Genomic DNA, 23,284 nt, shown 5'->3' with positions numbered 1-23,284 from the left:
GCTTCATAACACAGGACCGTCCGGCTGGAGGTGGAGGTGGAGTGGATGCTCCATCCTGCTCCTCCCTTCTCCACCCCTGGGCCCAGAGAAGGACTCCTGGTCCAGGAGGGACTCCTGTCCTCCTGCAGAAACGTCACACAAACCACACTTCATGCAACAGGACAACACTACATGGAACATGTTGTCCAGCTGGGTGCAAAGCTAACTAGCTTAGCCGCGTGCTAATGCTAACCAGCTAGCGCGCTGCGTGGATACATATTCAAGACAAAAACCTCAGATTTCAGCTGTGGATAACTGCATGGGAACACTGGTGGTTGTTCAGAGTTTAAAACTTACCATCAGCTCCTCCTCAGCCGGGCGGCCGCTCCGTCCACCCCGCCTCCTCTGCTTCACTCGCCGGTCTATGGTCATAAATTCGGTCCATGGCGTCAAAACACCATCGGTTTTTCCTCAGGATCCCACTGCAGCTGTTGTGATCCTTTTTTTCTGTAATCTCTCTTCAGTTTCTTGCATTTTGCGCGGTGCTGACCGGGTCTGGAGCCGACGGAGAGCAGCCGCTCACTGGCTCACAGGCTTGGGTCAGCTGTTTCCGAGCTGCGCACCTGAGACAGAACGCGGAAGTGTTGCGTGCATATGGGCCATCGCGGTACATGAAAAATTCATATCATAATGAAAATAAAAACCAGTCAGTGATGTCTGTTCCGGCCCGCGGTGTCTGTTCTGGTCAGTGATGTCTGTTCCGGTCAGTGATGTCTGTTCCGGCCCGCGATGTCTGTTCCGGTCAGTGGTGTCGGTTCCGGTCAGTGATGTCTGTTCCGGTCAGTGATGTCTGTTCCGGTCAGTGATGTCTGTTCCGGTCAGTGATGTCTGTTCCGGTCAGTGATGTCTGTTCCGGCCCGCGATGTCTGTTCCGGTCAGTGGTGTCTGTTCTGGTCAGTGGTGTCTGTTCTGGTCAGTGGTGTCGGTTCCGGTCAGTGATGTCTGTTCTGGTCAGTGGTGTCTGTTCTGGTCAGTGGTGTCGGTTCCGGTCAGTGATGTCTGTTCCGGTCAGCGGTGTCTGTTCCGGCCCGCGGTGTCTGTTCTGGTCAGTGATGTCTGTTCCGGTCAGTGGTGTCGGTTCCGGTCAGTGATGTCTGTTCCGGTCAGTGGTGTCTGTTCTGGTCAGTGGTGTCGGTTCCGGTCAGTGATGTCTGTTCCGGTCAGTGGTGTCTGTTCCGGTCAGTGGTGTCTGTTCCGGTCAGTGGTGTCTGTTCCGGTCAGTGGTGTCTGTTCCGGCCCGCGATGTCTGTTCCGGTCAGTGATGTCTGTTCCGGTCAGTGATGTCTGTTCCGGCCCGCGGTGTCTGTTCCGGTCAGTGATGTCTGTTCCGGCCCGCGATGTCTGTTCCGGTCAGTGATGTCTGTTCCGGCCCGCGATGTCTGTTCCGGTCAGTGGTGTCTGTTCCGGTCAGTGATGTCTGTTCCGGTCAGTGATGTCTGTTCCGGTCAGTGATGTCTGTTCCGGCCCGCGGTGTCTCTCAGGTGCGCAGGCAGCACATGGACCGCTGCACTCACTTCCTGGTGGAGGAGCTGGGCGTGGTGGACCGAGGACAGGCCGGCGACCGCATCTTCTTCGTGTCTGCTAAGGAGGTGCTGCAGGCCCGGGTACAGAAGGCCCAGGGGATGCCCGAAGCAGGTGAGCGTGACCTTTGACCCCCTCTGCTTACGGACCGGCTCAGATCCAGTGAGAATGAAGACTCCTCACATCGACGGGAGACGCTCCAGATGACCAGTGAATCATTTCACCTCTTCATCAGAAATGTTCCACAAAGTGACAGAGATGTGGAAGTTTTGAAGAATGGGGCATAAAGATGGGAAAGACTTGAGGAGGGTGATGGAGAAGCATCTGCCCCCCCCGCTGATACAGCGGCTCACGGTAAAGCTCACGGTAAAGCGGTCTTCCTGCTGTGTGTTTCAGGTGGAGCTCTTGCAGAGGGATTTCAGGCCAGAATGTTTGAGTTTCAGAACTTCGAGAGGAGATTCGAGGTGAGATCCTCTCTTCTTCCCATCAGTGTGATGTTTTGTGTTCCTTGGAGCAGATCCAGGGTCAGGGTCGGGCTGAATCTCTGCTCTGGTTGTTGTGTGCAGGAGTGCATCTCGCAGTCTGCGGTGAAGACCAAGTTTGAGCAGCACACTGTGAGAGCCAAGCAGATCTCCGAAGCCCTGCGCCGCATCATGGACTCGGTCCACGTGGCTGCACAGGAGCAGAGGTGGGGGGGGGGTGGGGGAGTCCAGATGTGCACCTGCACCACTTCCAGAACGGCCTGGTCACAATCAACATTGACTCCAGGTGGACAGCAGACTAAAAAATTCAGCCTCAACAAACTGTGCCAATTTTTATTTTCACTATACTACAGTTTTCGAGCAATCAGATGCAAAAAAATTCATCCAGTAATCTTATTTGGTAGTAAAATGGTGATCAGTTAAAGATGTCGAGGTAAAATGGGGTATGGACTCTACATTAGCATGACTTGGATAGCATAACAAGACTTAAAACAGATGAAGAGCATCACTACAACTTAATAAACTCAGTTGTTTGTTTAATTTAGTAAAATATATGAACAGAACTCTGCTTTATTGCCCATCAAATGACCACAAAAGACTCTATAACGTGCAAATGTGATGAAATATGTGGAAAATAAATGATCTTTCTGCAAACTTAATATAAATGTCTGCACATACAATTTGCACATTGCTGGATTGCTGTAATTTATGTTTCTTAACTGATTTGTATCAAATGAACAACAACAACTGCATTATTTCTGAAATCTTGACACTCAGAAGTTTGTAAAACGTCCTATCGGGCCGATGAATCGGCCAATCCCATGAATCGGTCGACCTCTAACTGGCAGTGCAGTGAAATAACATAAAGTCACTGAAATTGTTGTTTAAATTATCTGGCAATTACCATTACCAAATTTACCAAATGAGAATGTTCCCGTAGCATTATGCGAGTTATTCAAAAAGAGGAATTTTGGAATTCAAAGTCCTTGCTTCGATTCTCTGCGTTAGTTTTCTGTGGGTAAAAGATGTACTTTTAGGCAAATATGTTGTCTTGAGAGTTGTAGATAAATACACCCCTTTTCAACATGCTCACATGTTCCAATAATATCAAGAATTTCAACTTCTAAGTGGAATAACAAAATGCGAGGGTATGGACACTACATGGGGTACGGACACTACCGGAAATTCTGGACATGGAGATACTATATTAGTTCAGCCTTTGTAACTTCATAGATAGTATATTGCTGATGCTATTTTTGGTCAGAAACTGATCCAATACCATAATAGATATATTTTAGACATGGCCTTGGCTTATATTGTGCTTATTTAAAAAAATAAGTCTCCATTAAGTCAAAAATCAGCTGAAATAGAGAAATATATAACGAGTTGAGCTTCCAGCTTCGCGGAACACAGCTCGGCCCCCACAGCTCGAATTTGCACGAAACAACCTGCAAAATAAAAGTAATCACATCCATTATAAAAAAACATCACAGTATTTCAATATATTTCTGATTTCTTTTGAAAATGAAGCTCCTAAAATTCAAACAATCTTGTTTTGACCAGATATAACGCCCTTTTTCCAACAAAAAACCTTACATCAAATCGTCTTGGCGAAGATGATCAATGAAACATGCAGAAATAAATGCATGTTGTTGTTTCAGTAAGCCATTGGCTGTCCAAACACACTCTCAAATGCATTCAAACACGAGCCTACACCACATTAGAAGACAATAACAACACACACAATACATTTCACAGCAAGATTGTGACCAGGCCGACAAGGAGGTGGCTTTGTCTGAGAGGAAACTCCTCTCTGGAGGCAGACGGCTGGCTTTAGTTGAACCTTTACTGGACGAGGTTCTTTGGCAGTCTCACACAGTGTGACAGGTTCAGACTCTCCACCTGATTAAAAAACAATAAAATACAAAAACAGCCTGGAAGCAGAGAGGTGGAGGAACGTTCCCTCTCGGTTCTGTTCCATTGGTCTATTTGAATGAAGTCCTCCCAGAACCTTAGCAGTGCAGGACAGACCCAGAAGATATGAGCGGAGCCCCCCCTCCCCCTTCACACTGAGGGGTCCTACCCGGTGGTCTGGCTCAGCCCCGGCTGGAACCCTGCCCTCAGGAGGAGCTCTGAGTTCCCGGTCTCCTTCCACATCAAGTCCCTGCACATCCCACCATTCTGAGCCGGCTCAGTCCAGCTGGAGCTTCTTCCATTTGTCTTCAACATCGACAGACGATCCGAGCCGTATTTGACCTGAAGCTGCGAGAAAGCTGGGAGTTCTTCAGATGTACAGCAGCTGCTCCGGTTCAGAGAGCAGGACGTGTCCAGAACCCACCTCCACCAGTGGCGTTTGGGGTGGATGCTGCAGTTCATACACAGAATGACGAACTCTGTATGTGTGTCTGTGTGTGTGTCTCTGTGTGTAGAGTGTACTGCCTGGACACCAAGGAGGACCGTCAGGACCGACTGGAGTTCATAGACAAGCAGTTGGACCTGCTGACAGCGGACTGCAAGGCTCGGATCAGGAAGATCACGGAGGAGGTGGAGAGACAGGTGAGGCCTGCAGTGTCGGCCCGCCGCCCAGGTACCATGGCTCCACGCCACGCCTGAATCCACAGCACCATGCGGCCCCCCCGGCACCACGCCACTGTGCCCGCCCCCCTGCACCATGCCGCTCCGCCCCCCGGCACCACGCCGCCGCGCCCACCCCCTTGCACCACGCCACCCCCCGCTCCACGCCGCTCCGCCCCCCTAGCACCACGCCACCCCCGCTCCACGCTGCCCCCCCTCCCGGCTCCACGCCGCTCCGCCCCCCTGCTCCACGCCGCGCCCGCCCGCTTGCACCTTGCCGCGTGCCTCCCGGCACCATGCCGCCGCACCTGCCGCCCACCCCCTGGCACCGCGCCGCCCCCCCTCCCCGCTCCACGCCGCCGCGCCCGCCCCCTGGCACCGCGCCGCCCCCCCTCCCCGCTCCACGCCACCGCGCCCCCCTGCACCATGCCGCCGCGCCCGCCCCCTGGCACGCCCCCCTGCACCATGCCGCCGCGCCCGCCCCCTGGCACGCCCCCCTGCACCATGCCGCAGTAACAGGATTGTGATGCCGTGGTGTCCTGAAGCGTTGCTTCTCTGTCGTCTCCCGGCTGACTGCAGAAGTGCCTTGCTTGTGGCCTCTGGGCCTGGATGGGCTCTTGACTGCCGCTCTGTGCTCTGCTGCAGGTGTCCAACGCCATGGCAGAGGAGATCAGGAAGCTCAGTGTGCTGGTGGACGACTTCCACATGGACTTCCACCCCTCAGCTGTGGTGCTGAAAGTCTATAAGAATGTAAGTGTGACCCGGACTCCGGCTCGTCCTGTCGTCCTCTTCGTCTGTGGACACCCTGGAAGGTTTTCGGGTGGATCCTGCTCTGCATTTCCTCTTCACATGTAGGGCTGGGCTATATTGACTAAAAAATTCATCCCGATAACAGTAAATGTTGCGATAAAAAAATTACTATTTAAACTCCACCTTCTGGACTGTTATTCTGTCACCACCTCAGTCTTTGCTGCTATAAAATAATACCAAATCCTGCTCTACTGTACCAATTAAGTCTTAGTTTCTTTAGTTCACCGGTACTGCAGGCTGTAATGACTCAAATCACCAGTCTGAAATGTGAGAACAGACTGAACATTTATTGAAACTCTTTGGCACAAACGGAAGGGCGACAGTGCAAATAGCAGCAGTAACGTGACCTCTTAGCTTTTCTTTGCTTATAAAATCAAACTACAAACAACTGAACAAATCCAGGGATATAAACGTTTTTTATTCTTTTATATATCATGGTACACATTTCCTGTGCTTAATGTTTTCCAGTATTTCTGAGGCACATGCAGAGTTCCTAATTTACGTTTTTGTGTTCAGGCATTTTCAGGGCAGCTAAGGGGCCTCATAGAAAGTTGGTGAGCTAGCAAAGCTTGGCTAATGTTGACCCTGCCGATTCAAAGTGTCTTTAAACATATTAGGATATGTTCATTTATTACATTAGTCCCCATATCCACTTCCTGGCCTGCCGCCTCCCAGCAGCCCCCTGCTGGTCACATGGCGGTAAAGCCCCGAGCCGTCACCGGGCAGCCGTCACCGGGCAGCCGTTCTGAGGCTCTACGGCGCAGACCCGTGTAGTGCCTGAATCTACGTCACAACGGGAGTGTATTGTATTTATCGCAAAACTTCAACTCTTTACCGGGGGAATTTTTTTTTGACGGTAAACGGGTAACGATAAATTATCGCCAAGCCTATTCACATGAGCGTTTCAGGATTGGTTCTGTGGCTGGAGGATGTTCCTGTGTAGGGCTGGGTACTGTTTAACAGTACCTCAGTGGTACCGACCGAAAAACTTCGGTATATACCGGTACCGAACAAGAGACGTGTGTACAGGTATCAGTTTCAGATCTTAAAGCGGCAACGCGTCAATGAACATGTGCAGAAACGATGGTTCAGTTCTTCTCTTTTACTGAAAAAACGCTGCATCCATCATTGAACGTGACCACGTCTTACTGCTCACACTCTTTCTAACAGCTTGCAGAGAGCCTGCAGCCTTCTTCCTCTGTGGTGTCTGTGTAAAATAAGGTTGAACATGCAAACAGCACACCTAGTGGCATGAAGTGTAAATGCAGTCACGGCGTCGTCTGTGCGCCGTGAAGGCAGGAACTGAAAACAGAACCGTTCAGGAACCGGTACCGTACGTGAGGTATCGAAAAAGTACATGTACCGAAAAACATCCAACGGTACCCAGCCCTATTCTGTGTGGTGCGTTATTGTAGTAATGATACCTCCTGCACCTTGAACATGTTCCAACTGGAGCTTCAATTCCACTGGATGTGTCCCGGAGGAGCCCAGTGTCAGTGGTTGTAATGTTGTGGCTGATGGGTTCTGTTGGCTCCCTCTCAGCCCACCGAGCTCCTGATAAGCTGTCACTTGACCAACCATCACCCTGCAGACCGAGCGTAGCAGTGAGATTCAGTGTCCTCCGGTTGTCAGACATGTGGACGGCCGTCCGTCCTCAGCGTTGACGAATCCCACCAGCTCCATGCTCCGCCTCTTCAGGGTCACTCACACTGAGGAACATCTCAGATGAACCATAAGTGGAAATGACTCACCTCTTTGAACAGAGTGAATTCCTCATACTTTCACCATCAGGTCAGAGAGGGGAAACAGGAAGTGTCAGCAGGTTGAAACAAACCTGAGGATGTTGTTTGGTACTGACTGTAGAGAGCTGCTGCCTGGTCAGAACCAGCTGTGATGGTCTCAGGTCAATAGAAGAACTAGAGGTGTGAGTACTTCTGTTGTGTTGATGCACTCTGTATGTGTGTGTTAGTGTTAATCTCACTGTCACATGTGTGTTTGTGTGTGTGTGTGTGTTTGTGTGTGTGTGTGTGAGATCCTCATGCAGTTTAATCCCGGTTTATATCCTCTGGGTTATGTCAGAGCAGCACGAAGCTCAGTCCAGCCTCCTGCATCAGCCTTCCGTTAACATCTCGGTCTCCGTTCTCAGAACATGGAGACGCTCCGGAACGTCTCGGTACTGGTGGCAGAACTCTGTTCCAAATGAAATGCTGTAAAAACACAGAGGTGGGATCAGTGACCGTGAACACATGGACTAGTTGCATAAACTACATTTCCAGTAGGAGTGTCAACATTTACAATGTCTTCTCCTCGTGTAACCAGGACGTCTGACCGCCGTGTCACCGGTTAGACGTGACGTCATAGATTTATCTTTTTCTATTGCAGTTGCACTATATGACCACTGGAGGGCTCTGTCTCCATTGAATTACACTACCTCATAATCCCATTAAATCACAGACTGGTTATTAGACTAAAGGACCTTTTCAGCGGTTATGTTGATGATATGTTCACTCAGTGTTTTGTCACATTTGTAAGGCTGCAACTAACGATTATTTTCATAATCGAGTAATCGGACGATTAATTAATTGATTTATTGACTAATTGGATAAATGACACTTTCTTTTTGCAATTACCTCCTAAGTTTAGCTTGAAGTTGTTTTAGGCATGTTCTCTGTGTTTTTCAACCTTTTCTGACCCAAGGCACACTTTTTTCCATTCAGATTAACAATGAAAAGTAATTCCAGTCAAAGTGTCTCTAATAGGAATCAAATAAACAGAGAGAAAATATTTCTTCTCTCTGTGTGAAACCTGGGCCTTTGTGGATGAACTCAGAGTTGATGGCAGGAACTGAAAAAACATACATACAGGTAACAACTCAACAACTAACTCTCTGCTTTAGTTTTTTTTAGCATCAGGCTTTAAAGATCATCTCAGAGAGATGTTGTTGAGAATGGGAGCAATGACAACATGACCTGAACCTTCATTGTTACAGTTAGGATTGGATAAAAACCAAACAAAATCAATAACAAAAATCTGAACAAACCCTAAGTTGTGCTGTTAACTGAACCATGACAGTGCAGTGGAGAGACTCACCCAATCATCAAACCTGACAGTATCTCCTGGTTGAAAAACATTGTTCTAAATAACAATGAAGACAAAATTAATAATTACTCAAAGATATTTTATTAGTTTTTTTAACTAAACTATACAAAAACTGTACAATTGTACTGTTTTAAGTACATAAATAAAACATAAAAGGTTCTGAGTATCAAAAAAGTATCAAAAAACAAAATCTGTCCACAAATCAAAGTCCTTTGCTTTAAAAAAAAAAGTTATTCTGGTTGTCATTCTCTCTCTTATTAGTGCAACGTGTCAGTGACTCATTTTCTGTAAACAAACGTAAAATTAAACATAATTTTTTTCCTTTAAATCAAGGATGTAGCTGCAATAATAAAAATGAAGTAAACTCAATGAAAAAGTGCAATAAAGGAACATCGTGTTTGTAATTTTACAGACACATTCAGCTCTACACAATACAACTGCTGCACTTGGACAGCTGTCTTGAACCTGATGAGGCAGGCTGACCTCCTGGGACTGCACTACTCTCCAGATCCACCTTCTATTCATGCACAGGAAAGTGAGCATCTCCTCATGCTGTGGGGCGAGGCCGGCCCTCTTCTGAGAGCAGAGTTTCCCTGCAGAGGAAAAGATTTGCTCTGCAGGAGTCGATGTTGCAGGAATACAGAGCACAGACTTTGCGACCTTTGACAGTGTGGGGAAGCTCTTCTCATTTCCCCCACCATGTGAGAGGGTCTTCCTTTTTGGCTGGAGGTGGCCCTGCAAAGTACCTCTGAACTTCATCCCTGACCTTCTGGACCATTTTGTCCTCCTGGGTTCTGCCTCCTCCTCCCGGTTCTGGCTGTCTGAGTCAGGAAGGAGCTCGTCCAGAGCAGAGTGTTCTGCTGAACACTGATTCCTGTTGTTGTGTGGAGCCACCACCGTCGCTCTCCTTGGCTTTTATAGCAAGGACTTCAGCTGCCCCTTGCACCCTGGTGCCGTCTTCAGGTGTTAGAAACTTGAGCTTTAGAAATCGAGGGTCAAGTGCGGCTGCAATGAGAAGTGGGCTTTTCACTGGGCTCCCCCTGCTGATGCAGTACTGAACTGATCCCTCCATTTCTCTTCTACACCATGTTTTGCACTGGAAAGAAAGGCTTTCCCTGAACTGGTCTCAAAACTGCCTTGCTGCATGGACGGCTGCAGCCCTTCGACCACCTGTGGGAGACAGGAAGCAGTAGTGTACTCCTGTCCACTGACACAAACTGTAGCACATTCAAACGGCTGCAACCCTCCACCAACTCTCCAAGCAGTGCCCACGGCTCTGCCTTCAAGTCCAAGTATTTTTTCCCTTTGCAGTTATTTCAGGGTCAGAGTTGCAGTAACTGGCCAGCGCTGTTCCAGGAGTCTCCATCATGTAAAAACTACTGTTCCGTCTTGTACTTACATCCTGGATCATGCTGTGTTCTGGTGAGTGCTTCTGCTTCTGCTTCGCCACTCATTTTGTGTGAGCCAGCTCACTCTTCTTGAAGTATTCCACGATGCTCCTTGAGGCACCTATAGCTCTGCTGATGTTTTCTTTGAGGGCATTATTGACGATGAGCTGGAGTGTGTGCCCATCCATGCTTTTGTTCCAGTAGTCACATTGCTGCTACCATGTTAGCCTCGTTGTCGTGCACTACTGCTTTTATTTTTGTCGGCGAGATGTTGAATTTTTCTACAACCTCCTCCAGCCGTGTCGCAGTGTTCTCAGCAGTACGCCTCTCCTCCAGATGTGAGGTAGCCGGGTTCAGGGTCTTCATTTGCCAATCGTCAGTCATGAAATGGCAGGAAAGCCCCAGGTATGCCTCTGTAGCACGGCTGGTCCATCAGCAGTCAAGGCAAGGGAGCTACTGTCTTTAAGCATCTCCTTTACCTTAAAAAGACATGACTACAGTTAACATTTTAGGAGAAGAGACCCAAACTTAAAAACTCTTTTAGATTAGAATAATTTCCTTAACTTATCAGCAATCTTATTTACTGTATTGTCAAATATACATCAGCTTCACTAAAATATTTAACTAAAATATTTACTCAGAGTGAGTGAGAGAAAGAAAGAAGCAGGGATAGAGACTTACCTTCAGGTGTGTTTCATTGTATTTGTCCTCCATCAGTCTTGTGAAGTGTGCTCTTAAGATGTATTCAGGGTTGAAGGTGTGACTCGTCTCTTGAAAGCCTTCACCATCAACTATGGAGATGGGCCTCATGTCTTTAATGATCACATTCAAAAGTGACAGGGTGAGGGCAGCTGCTTGTTGTGGAGTACAAGTCTGCTTCTTTTGAATGTAGTCATCCATGGCGCCTGTGGTCTTCTTCTGCCTGCAATACTTTGGATTAAAAAAACAAAATAAATGACAAATAAAAAGAAAAAAAATGGAATTTGTGCTAACCTATAGTGAAGCTGACCTAGTAACTGGTCTACTAATAATTCAGAGTGATAAATTGACAAAATAAAGCAAGTGTTTCCATCAGAATGCATTTGTTGTACTAATTTTCTCTTCACCAAGTCCGTAATATCAATAATTCTTATCTCTCCCTCCGAAAGGAAGATGTTTGAAAATCGTGGGAGTTTAGTAGAGACGGGTCCAGTCTAAATACACGCACATACAATATGTCTAAAAATACAGCCGCATACACCCCCCCATCACAGACCAGAGTGATCCTTTTTCAGCGTTCATGCGGTCAAAACAGAGAACACGGCGGCGATAAGAGACCGCGGTGACGACAATTAAATGTTAAAAGCCAACAGAGACAACAGTGTGCTTTCACCAACATCAAGTTCAACAAGTTCCCTTACCGAGGGGAGTCTGGATCGGCTTCGAGGACTCCCACGTCTCTTCTCTTCAGATGCTCGTGCATCGCGGTCCTGCTCCCGTGCCAAGCGAAATCCATTTTGCAAATATTGCATGTGACTCTTTTCTTTACTTTATCGAGAGTGAAACGCTCCCATGTTTTTGATCTTTTCGGACGATCGCAAGCCTGAGACGAACTGGTTGCAGCCATCTTTGTTGTGGTCGCTGCTGTGCCTGCGCAGTGAGTGCTCTTTGCCCAGTGCCGCAAATGCGCCCACAACAAAGATGGCCGCGTGTGTGAGAGGTTCCGTGTGGAAATTTCACCGGAGCTCTCTTCTCTGCAGCTTCTAAGCTACAACTAATGTCCGAAAACACTCGCGATTAGTTGGCAATTAAAAATCGATAACTACAGTCATTGGCAACAAATTTAATTATCAATTTTTATCGATTTAATCGATTAGTTGTTGCAGCCCTAAACATTTGTTTGATTTGTTGTAGATAAAATCCCTCATGCTAGCTTGTGAACCGCTAAGTGGTGAGCGTTAGCATCGATGCTCTCCCTCCAGCTTGTTGGGGTGTTTCCATGGCGACTGGTCTCTCGTGGATCCTGTACTGCAGTCGAAAACCAGCTCTTCCTGACTAGGCCTCCACCCAGCAGTGTCTCCACAGTTTGTTAGAAAAGCTGCCAGCGCGCTCCGCTCGCTGTTAGCTGCCAGCGCGTCTCCCAGTCAACTTGAACACCGTGGCTGCGTGTTTTTGTTTTTTTTAAATCAGCGTTGTGCTGTTGAGCCATTGCGCTGCATGGATCTATTCTGTATGAGGATCACGTCACTGCACTAGAGGGAACATTTAGTTAGCTCATGTTGTTTTCTGAAGCTTTCAGGAAACATCATCACCCCAAAAAACATTATGTATAGGTGAAAAAAGATCGAGGAGGAGGAAAATGGCGGTCATTGATTTTCCTAAAGGTTGTGATTTATTATCCGTGGAGACGTTGACTCCCCTAATTTCCAGCCCTGGTGTTTCGTCGCCGGTGTGACGGGACAGAAATCAGAAGCACAACGTGTGAGACTGGAGAAGCGCTGCTGAGGCTCCTGTGATCAGAGTGCATGAAAACGTCCAAAGCAGGATGTCCCCGCACGTCCCCTGAGGACCACAGCAGCTCCACTTCCTCTCTGTGAAGACATGTCATTGAGAATGTCTGTTTTTACAAAAACCAAACTTTTAGTCCAGGAAACGACTCCAGTCTCAGCATGAAGTCCCTTCAACTGAAACCTGCTGGACTTACAGCCAGTGGGACGTCTTCTGAAGCAGATTTCCAGTCCTGGTCCTGAGATCACTGCCTTTCCTGGTCCTCAGACCCCCCCCCCTCTCCTGGTCCTCAGACTCCCCTCTCCTGGTCCTCAGCAACCCCCCCTGTCCTGGTCCTCAGACTCCCCTCTCCTGGTCCTCAGCAACCCCCCCTGTCCTGGTCCTCAGACTCCCCTCTCCTGGTCCTCAGCAACCCCCCCTGTCGTGGTCCTCAGACTCCCCTCTCCTGGTCCTCAGACCCCCCCTATCCTGGTCCTCAGACCCCCCCTATCCTGGTCCTCAGACCCCCCCTATACTGGTCCTCAGCAACCCCCCCCTGTCCTGGTCCTCAGACTCCCCTCTCCTGGTCCTCAGACCCCCCCTATCCTGGTCCTCAGACTCCCCTCTCCTGGTCCTCAGCAACCTCCCCTGTCCTGGTCCTCAGACCCCCCCTGTCCTGGTCCTCAGACCCCCCCTGTCCTGGTCCTCAGACTCCTCTCTCCTGGTCCTCAGACCCCCCCTCTCCTGGTCCTCAGACCCCCCCTCTCCTGGTCCTCAGACTCCCCTCTCCTGGTCCTCAGACCCCCCCTCTCCTGGTCCTCAGACCCCCCCTCTCCTGGTCCTCAGACTCCTCTCTCCTGGTCCTCAGACCCCCCCTGTCCTGGTCCTCAGACTCCTCTCTCCTGGTCCTCAGACCCCCCCTCTCCTGGTCCTCAGACTCCCCTCTCCTGGTCCTCAGCAACCCCCCCTGTCCTGGTCCTCAGACTCCTCTCTCCTGGTCCTCAGACCCCCCCCCCCCCCCCCCCCTGAAACCTGAAAAAAGCCCAAGATTACTTGAAGCCCTGTTTCCTTCAGGCTTGAAAGTGCTCTGGCTCCCCCTTGTGGTCAGGTGAAACAGGACCGTCCTCTGAATCCTGCTGGTGTGATGTGGTGTGGGTTCAGTCAGAAGCTCAGAATGTCGGCGTCATTCCCCCTGCTGTCCTGTCTTCTCTGCTCAGCTCGGTGGATTATATAGGACGGCGAGGCTGGTCCGGTCAGAGCTGCACTGCAGGACTGCATCGCCCCGTCTCTCCACTGAGGGTCAAACATGGCTCCCATGGACAGACTGGACGTCTTACTGAGCAGAACAGTAATGTCCTTCATACGTGGTGAAGACCAGCCAGCCTGTGCTTTGGCTCTTCATGACCAGGGGCCTCTGCGCTGAAAGCAGGTCCTGGAAGTGGCGTGAACTTATATCTTAAATCGGCACATCCCCAGTCACGACAGCGTCCGTCAGGCGGTCCTGCCCCTTCTGTCCCCGAAATGGTCCTCCACTTCCTCCAGTCTGGCTTTTACTTCGGCCTTTACTTCTTCATACTGATTTTTGTTTTTTCTTTCCTGATTTTCCAGAAGCATTGCCTTCAGATCAGTAATCACCCCATCAGTTTGTCCTTGATTGTAGCATTAGCCAAAAAATTGCTATCCTTGTTAGCTTCCGTTTGTTCAGCGTGTGTTTCAACCTGTTTTTCACCTTTCTCCACTGCTGCATCCGAACGGGTCACCTTCACCTCGTGTCTGCTGGGTTTTGTGGTTTTAAGGTCTTTCCAGGTCTAAACCATAGATTGGAAATAAATGGACAGACCTTTCATGGCGTCCCCCACAGCGTTCCCAACCGCCGTTCTGCAGACTTCAGCGAGTCCAGCAGGACGTCTCCACATTGAATATTTGAAACCGGATGTAAATGTGATTGGTCCAGCCCGTCACGTGACCGCATCACGGGGACAGAGGAGGCGCTGTGATAGGGCAATTTATGCAAAACTTTAACTCGTAATATAAAATCAAGAGATGATTTATCTGAAATCAGAGTCTGGTGAAGCAGCAGGTTGTAGAAACTAGAGACAGAGACCAGAACCTGTTCTGAATCCAGGAGCTTTATATGTTTATTTTCACTCTGAAAATCGGCGTTTTTGAATGGGTTCCAATGAGACCGGGGCTCTTTTTGAAACCAGCATCATCGCCCCCTGCTGGAATTCCTCTGGAATTACAGCTTTTTGCACTTCCGCATTATCTTCATGTTTTATGAGCGGAGGCTGGCGCTTGGTCACATTCTGTTCACATTCTGAAACATTCTGTTCCCCAGGCAGCACAGTGACCCCTGGACAGGTCACTGGTCCATCACACACACACACACACACACACACACACACACACACACACACACACACACACACACACACACGGGCTGATTCAGACCTGCTGGCTGTTCTTCCAGGAGCTGCACCGACACATCGAGGAGGGTTTGGGGAAGAACATGTCTGAGAGGTGCTCCACGTCCATCACCAGCGCCCTGCAGGCCACGCAGACCGACATGATCGGTGAGGCCTCCGCCCGCCACCCCATCCTGCAGTCCCATTCAGGGATTCACTCTGTGTGTGTGTGTGTGTGTCTGTCTGTGTGTGTGTGTGTGTGTGTGTCTGTCTGTCTGTGTGTGTGTGTCTCTGTGTGTGTCTGTGTGTGTGTGTGTGCAGAGGGCCTGAAGCCTCTGCTGCCCGGCTCGGTCAGGGAGCAGGTGGACCGACTGGTTCCTCGGCAGTGCTTCAGCCTCAGCTACGACCTGGCCTGTGACAAGCTGTGCAGCGACTTCCAGGAGGACATCAGCTTCCACTTCTCCCTGGGCTGGACCATGCTGGTCAACCGCTTCCTGGGCCCCAAGAACAGCCGGCGGGCCCTGATGGGCTACAGCGACCAGGTAGCAGACCACTGTCGACTACAGCGACCAGGTAGCAGACCGTCGACCGCTACAGCGACCAGGTAGCAGACCACTGTCGACTACAGCGACCAGGTAGCAGACCGCTGTCGACTACAGCGACCAGGTAGCAGACCACTGTCGACTACAGCGACCAGGTAGCAGACCACTGTCGACTACAGCGACCAGGTAGCAGACCACTGTCGACTACAGCGACCAGGTAGCAGACCGCTGTCGACTACAGCGACCAGGTAGCAGACCACTGTCGACTACAGCGACCAGGTAGCAGACCGCTGTCGACTACAGCGACCAGGTAGCAGACCACTGTCGACTACAGCGACCAGGTAGCAGACCGCCGACGGCGACAGCGACCAGGTAGCAGACCGCTACAGCGACCAGGTAGCAGACCGCCCACAGCTACAGTGGCCGTTCTCTCAGGATCACTGCTGTTCTAGAAGTTGGTAGACGTTCCTGTGAGGGAGGATCTGAGTTACATGACCTGCTCTGGATAAGTTACTGGAGCTGCTCCGTCTGCAGGTGCCCCGCCCGCTGGCGCTGACCCCGGTCAGCAGCAGCATGCCGCCCTTCCCCCAGGGCTCCGTCACGCAGGAGGAGCTGATGGTCTCCATGGTGACGGGCCTCGCCTCGCTCACCTCTCGCACTTCCATGGGCGTGCTCGTGGTCGGCGGCGTGGTGAGCGCACACACACACACACACACACACACACACACACACACACACACACATACACACACACACACACAGGAGTGTGCTATGAACAGAACACCGCTGCCTGAGATGTGGAGCTACCTGCTGACCCAGACCGTCCACCCTGGCCCTGTGTCCTCAGGTGTGGAAGGCGGTGGGCTGGCGCCTCATCGCGCTGTCGGTGGGCCTGTACGGCCTGCTGTACGTGTACGAGCGCCTGACCTGGACCACCCGGGCCAAGGAGCGGGCCTTCAAGAGGCAGTTTGTGGAGTACGCCAGCGAGAAGCTGCAGCTCATCGTCAGCTACACCGGCTCCAACTGCAGCCACCAAGTCCAGCAGTGAGCCGCCTTCACAGTGCCCCCCCCCCCCCCCCCCCTCACCCCGCCGCCCCCCCTCACCCTGCCGTCCTCTCCACAGGGAGCTGGCCGGGGTCTTCGCTCAGCTCTGCCAGCAGGTGGACGTCACCCGGCAGGACCTGGAGGACGAGATCTCTGACATGAACAGCAAGATCGAGCAGCTGGACAGTCTGCAGAGCAAGGCCAAGCTGCTGCGGTGAGGCTCAACACTGCTCTACACACTGAACACACTCTACACACTGAACACACTGAACACACTGCTCTACACACTGAACACACTGCTCTACACACTGCTCTACACACTGCTCTACACACTGCTCAACACACTGCTCAACACACTGCTCTACACACTGAACACACTGCTCTACACACTGCTCTACAGACTGAACACACTGCTCTACACACTGCTCTACAGACTCAACGCACTGCTCAACGCACTGCTCAACGCACTGCTCAACGCACTGCTCAACACACTGAACACACTGCTCAACACACTGCTCAACACACTGCTCAACACACTGCTCAACACACTGCTCAACACACTGAATACACTGCTCAACGCACTGCTCAACGCACTGCTCAACACACTGAACACACTGAACACACGGCTCTACACACTGAACACACTGCTCAACGCACTGCTCAACACACTGAACACACTGCTCAACACACTGAACACACTGCTCAACGCACTGCTCAACACACTGAACACACTGAACACACGGCTCAACACACTGAACACACTGAACACACGGCTCAACACACTGAACACACTGAACACACGGCTCAACACACTGAACACACGGCTCAACACACTGAACACATGGCTCAACACACTGAACACACTGCTCTACACACTGAACACACGGCTCAACGCACTGAACACACTGAACACACGGCTCAACACACTGAACACACTGTTCTACACACTGCTCAACACACTGCTCAACGCACTGCTCAACACACTGAACACACGGCTCAACACACTGAACACACGGCTCAACACACTGAACACACGGCTCAACACACTGAACACACGGCTCAACGCACTGCTCAACACACTGAACACACGGCTCAACACACAGAACACACTGCTCTACACACTGCTCAACACACAGAACACACTGCTCTACACACTGAACACACTGCTCAACGCACTGCTCAACACACTGAACACACTGCTCAACGCACTGCTCAACACACTGAACACACTGCTCAACGCACTGCTCAACACACTGAACACACTGAACACACTGCTCAACGCACTGAACACACTGAACACACTGAACACACGGCTCAACACACTGAACACACTGCTCTACACACTGAACACACTGCTCTACACACTGAACACACTGCTCAACACACTGAACACACTGCTCTACACACTGCTCAACACACTGAACACACTGCTCAACGCACTGCTCAATACACTGAACACACTGCTGTACACACTGCTCTACACACTGAACACACTGCTCAACACACTGAACACACTGCTCAACACACTGAACACACTGCTCAATGCACTGCTCAACACACTGAACACACGGCTCAACACACTGAACACACTGAACACACGGCTCAACACACTGAACACACTGAACACACGGCTCAACACACTGAACACACTGAACACACGGCTCAACACACTGAACACACTGCTCTACACACTGAACACACTGCTCAACGCACTGAACACACTGAACACACGGCTCAACACACTGAACACACTGCTCTACACACTGCTCAACACACTGAACACACTGCTCAACGCACGGCTCAACACACTGAACACACGGCTCAACACACTGAACACACTGAACACACGGCTCAACACACTGAACACACGGCTCAACACACTGAACACACTGAACACACGGCTCAACACACTGAACACACTGAACACACTGCTCAACACATTGAACACATGGCTCAACACACTGAACACACTGCTCTATACACTGAACACACTGCTCTACACACTGCTCAACACACAGAACACACTGCTCTACACACTGAACACACTGCTCTACACACTGCTCTACACACTGCTCTACACACTGCTCAACACACTGAACACACTGCTCAACACACTGAACACACTGAACACACGGCTCAACACACTGAACACACTGCTCTACACACTGAACACACTGAACACACTGAACACACGGCTCAACACACTGAACACACTGAACACACGGCTCAACACACTGAACACACTGAACACACTGAACACACGGCTCAACACACTGAACACACTGAACACACTGCTCTACACACTGAACACACTGCTCAACACACCGAACACACTGCTCAACACACTGAACACGCTGCTCAACACACCGAACACACTGCTCAACACACCGAACACACTGCTCAACACACCGAACACAGTGCTCAACGCACTGCTCAACACACTGCTCAACACACTGGACGCACTGCTCAACACACTGAATGCACTGCTCAACACACTGCTCAACACACTGAACACGCTGCTCAACACACTCAACACACTGCTCAACACACTGCTCAACACACTGGACGCACTGCTCAACACACTGAATGCACTGCTCAACACACTGCTCAACACACTGAACACGCTGCTCAACACACTGCTCAACACACCGAACGCACTGCTCAACACACTGCTCAACACACTGAACACGCTGCTCAACACACTGCTCAACACACCGAACGCACTGCTCAACACACTCAACACACTGCTCAACACACTGAATGCACTGCTCAACACACTGCTCAACACACTGCTCAACACACTGCTCAACACACTCAACACTGGAGGTGTCCCCGACTAAGAATTTACACGGGGAGTCGGAGCAGCGCAGCACAACGCAGAGCGGTGCTCACACAGCACACGGAGCGTCGGGGCGCCTATACCCACAGCCGGCCCTGATTGCACTAATAATAATAAGAAATACAAATAATTTAAAAAAAAAAAAAAACAGCGCAGGCAGGTAAAACAACACTTATTTTTTCCCTCCACACTGAAACACAGACTGGAACAAAGTGTCGGTAACTCTAAACATCAAACAAATGAAGTATAGTTCAAATGACCAGAACCAAACCCTCTTCTAACAAACGGGCTAAAGCATGTTATTTATTTATATCTATAATCTCTGCAGATAAGCTCACATTTTTTGGCTAAACAGTTTCTCACATTATCTGCTCAAATTAAATGAAATAGGCTTAATTACACTGTATCGGTCCGTTTCGCAGCGCAACATCCATGCAAAAACAAACACTAAATTAAATAGAATTAGCCTTTTAGATAAATAAAAATTATAATATAATAATAACCTAAAATATTACAATAAAACGAAATAAAAGTCAGCATTAAAAATGAGAATTGAGTAACAGAACCGTCTTTTATTGGCCCAATTATCTGGCTACTGACCCGTTTAAGGTGGAAAGTCATGTTGTTGTGAAGTGATATGAAAGGACACAATCTGCATTTGACTTTTTTTGGATCATCTTTGAGTTGGTCTGAAGTTCTGTTGTTTTCGACATTGTGAGCCTTCTAAAGTTCAGCCAAATCACCACCGAGACGCTGCTCTGTGACGGAGCTCTGCGCAAAATGGGATTGTGCCACTCACCATGGTGGTTGATTCACAGACACTAAATAGATAGAATATTGAATAAAACTACAAGTTAAGTAAATTTTTCCAGTGTATTTGATAGGCTAACATGTATATCAAATAGGCTTTATATCATGTTTATTTGGAAAAACCAAGCAATTCTATGTAAAATCAGTCATTCAGCACCCCCATACAGCTGGAATGGAATCGTCCTCGTTTAATAACCACATTTTTTCGATGCTTCGACTGCGTGATTGGCAGTCGAATCAGGCCCCTTCAAACGAATCGTCGAATCGTCGACTATCTGAGGACACCCCTACTGAACACACTGCTCCTGAACACAGTGTGCTACTACTTTTCTTCCTGTATTGAAGTTTCAGCTGGTTTGATAGTTTGATGTGAGGAGCTGCTAAACACACACCTGTACTCGCATGAAGACACCCAGGCAAATCCGCGGTGTGGACGTGTGTGCCCCCCTGTTAACTGGTTGTGTGTGTGTGTGTGTGTGTGTGTGTGTCTGTGTGTGTGTAGGAACAAGGCGGGCTGGTTGGACAGTGAGCTGAACATGTTCACTCAGCAGTACCTCCACCACTAACTGACTGGATCCACCTCCTCCACCTCTGTAGCAGCTGGAACTGGCTCTGCAGGCGGCTCCATCACTGCCTGCTCCTCCTCCCCCTCCTCCTCCTCCTCCCCCTCCTCCTCCTCCCCCTCCCCCTCCTCCTCCTCCTCCTCCCCCTCCCCCTCCTCCTCTTCCCCCTCCTCCTCCTCCTCCTCCCCCTCCCCCTCCTCCTCCTCCTCCCCCTCCTCCTCCTCTTCCCCCTCCCCCTCCCCCTCCCCCTCCCCCTCCTCCTCCTCCTCCTCCTCCCCCTCCTCCTCCTCCTCCCCCTCCCCCTCCTCCTCCTCTTCCCCCTCCTCCTCCTTGCTGAGGACTCTTCAGAGATGTGTTGTAGAACTTAGCGCTGCTTCCTGCTCCTCCATGTGTTCTACTGTCTGAACTCAGGGTGTCAGCACGTGGCCGGTGGCCCTCAGCCGGCCATCAGAAGGTCCTGTGTGGTCCTGGAGGGGGGCTGGTGTTCCAGGGGGAACGGGCCCTTCCATCCTCCTTGTTTATTTTCCTCTTGTTTTGCTGAATTGGTCCTGAATGAAGGAAGCGTGGAGTCCAGACTGAGGAGCGGAGTGTGAAGCGTCAGAGCCTCACTCTGAGACCAGCTTCAGCTCTCACATGTCTGGATCTCAAAGTAAAGATTGGTTACTGATCAGGATTGAACTTCACATTAATATAATCTCCACAATAAACTCATGGAGGCAGAACAGGTTGAAGTCTGGAGGACCTGCTGCTGGGTCTGGGAGTGTAGTTTCAGTCTGACTCCATCTGTGGTCTGATCCACTTAAAGTCTGCCTTTCCTTTCAGACAGACTGATCGGCTGCTGCGGTTCAATCAGCAGCGGTTTAGAGCCAGATGTGTTGCCAAAAGAGCAGGGAGGACGTCCCTTCACCATGAAAACATGCACTTTATTGGTTTGCTGCTTTGTTTTTCCTTAAACCCAGCGAGTGGGAGGCGTGTCGGCCTGAGCAGGGTGAAGAAGCTGCATGCGACGTTGTTGTTAAATGTTGAAATGTTTGTGGATGTTAAATAAAGAGGGAACACAACAGAACGTCTGTCTGTCTGTCTCTGTCAACACGTGGAGAGAATGTGAAGCGCTGCAGTGCCCCCTGCTGGTGTGCAGAGGAACGCCAGCTAGAATCTTCTCACGACCCGGGAAGGAAAGCAGACTTTGGGTCAAAGTTCAGCCTGAAATCCACTGACCTTTCCAGGTGACCTTTATATGACCTCTGACCTTTGGTCAGTGTTTCAGGACTCCTTTTCTGTAACGCGGAGCAGAGCAGGAACTTTCACAGCAGCTGTTTGATCCGTGAGTGGACCAGTACGGTCCTGATCAGTTAGGATCCTTTATACCCTGACAGGTTTTGACGACAGGCTAAAGATGCTGAAGACAGCAAAATGTACGACACATTGGAGTTCTAAAGGTGGACCTGGGTCTGGGTGTGATCCAGACTCTACATCTAAATCCAGCAGCTGGACCTGGACATGTGGTCCCTCTTGGTGGCTTGTGTCCATGGCTCGCTCCGCCGGCCATCAAACCTCTGGAAGATAGTTCTCAGTGCCACCTCACCCAGCTCACAGCCCATCCCTGAATCATGGACTCGCATCTTTCCACTTCCTGTTTATGGATGGTGGTGCTGGTCTGGACCCAGCCAGCCAGCTGCAGGGTCCCCTATGCTTCACATTGTCGTCTCTCCCTGCTGTTGCTGAGGTAGAACGATGGATACTGGTCCAGAACGCCTGACCCCCTTCCACCCTGCTGCACCGCCAACTCTGCTCTGAAGAAGCTGCTGATGGACCCAGACTGCTGGTGGAGGACTCTGAGCTCTGGACTGACTGGTCTCTCTGTAGCAGGGGCGAGTTTAGCTCTGGGTGGCAAAAACTCCACCAACTACAATCCAATCAGCCACAAAACGACACAAAGTGCAACAACAGCCCAGCGTCTGCAGACACGAGCAGGGCGAGTGGCAGTGAGCCGGCTCGTCCAGCAGGGGGCGGCGTGGTTCCACCTTCCTGGACCTGCGGCCATGCTTGATTCCCCTGAAGGAGTTGAGCCTGTCCTCTGTCCCTCCTCCACAGTGGGACAGACTCCGGACTGTCTTCACCGACTGAAGACACAAAAGACAGAAAAGTCACATCTAAATATTCCAGATCTGGGGGGCGCTGTCGAGCGATGAGCGAGTAGGACGCACTCCTTGCAGCTCTGCCAATTTCAATGTAAAACTTCATTTTTACAAAACCAACTTAAACATTCTTTGTGTCTGCGAAGGAAGATTAAAGCCACGACGACGTATAACTGTGTGTAACCAGTGGAAAATGCCGAAAAAACTTAAAATGAAGCCGAGTGCGGTCGACGGAGTGACGGAATGACGACCCGGGACTGACTCAGACAGCCGTGCTGCTGAGGCTGCTCAAAAGGCGGACGTCAGTCAAGTACTTGGTCCAATATCGTCGCTACATTTGGAGCTGGCTCTTTTTAAGTCGGATATCTGCAAGAAGACTGAAGTGGAGATTTCCGAAGTGACATCGACGCTACGGGGGGAGATTGCGACGCTGAGAGCTGAGAACGTCTCGGCACTGAAAGTGCAGTTAAACTCAGAAAAGGACACTCTGAAGGAGCTAGCCGAGGCGGCTAACGGTGCTTCTGATACCATACGGCAGCTCGAAGACAAAGTCAGTAAGCTCTC

General features: G+C 50.3%; 1 protein-coding gene across 1 annotated transcript in view; it reads left to right on the top strand.

The window, feature by feature from the left end:
- mfn2 (mitofusin 2) overlaps window positions 1–20,789 on the top strand; it is a 28,905-nt gene extending 8,116 nt beyond the window's left edge. Inside the window, exons 8-18 of the mRNA XM_030119156.1 lie at window positions 1,521–1,674; window positions 1,957–2,024; window positions 2,127–2,248; window positions 4,472–4,598; window positions 5,262–5,366; window positions 14,850–14,952; window positions 15,106–15,326; window positions 15,861–16,016; window positions 16,174–16,370; window positions 16,450–16,584; window positions 20,522–20,789. Of these exons, the coding sequence (XP_029975016.1) occupies window positions 1,521–1,674; window positions 1,957–2,024; window positions 2,127–2,248; window positions 4,472–4,598; window positions 5,262–5,366; window positions 14,850–14,952; window positions 15,106–15,326; window positions 15,861–16,016; window positions 16,174–16,370; window positions 16,450–16,584; window positions 20,522–20,585 (1,452 nt within the window). The 3' untranslated portion in view covers window positions 20,586–20,789. The remainder of the gene's footprint in view (window positions 1–1,520; window positions 1,675–1,956; window positions 2,025–2,126; window positions 2,249–4,471; window positions 4,599–5,261; window positions 5,367–14,849; window positions 14,953–15,105; window positions 15,327–15,860; window positions 16,017–16,173; window positions 16,371–16,449; window positions 16,585–20,521) is intronic.
- Window positions 20,790–23,284: the final 2,495 nt, after the last annotated feature.

This window comes from Salarias fasciatus, chromosome 20 (genome assembly GCF_902148845.1).
Source record: "Salarias fasciatus chromosome 20, fSalaFa1.1, whole genome shotgun sequence".
In the NCBI taxonomy this organism is placed as follows: domain Eukaryota; kingdom Metazoa; phylum Chordata; class Actinopteri; order Blenniiformes; family Blenniidae; genus Salarias; species Salarias fasciatus.
This window is presented reverse-complemented; position numbering and strand designations above follow the sequence as displayed.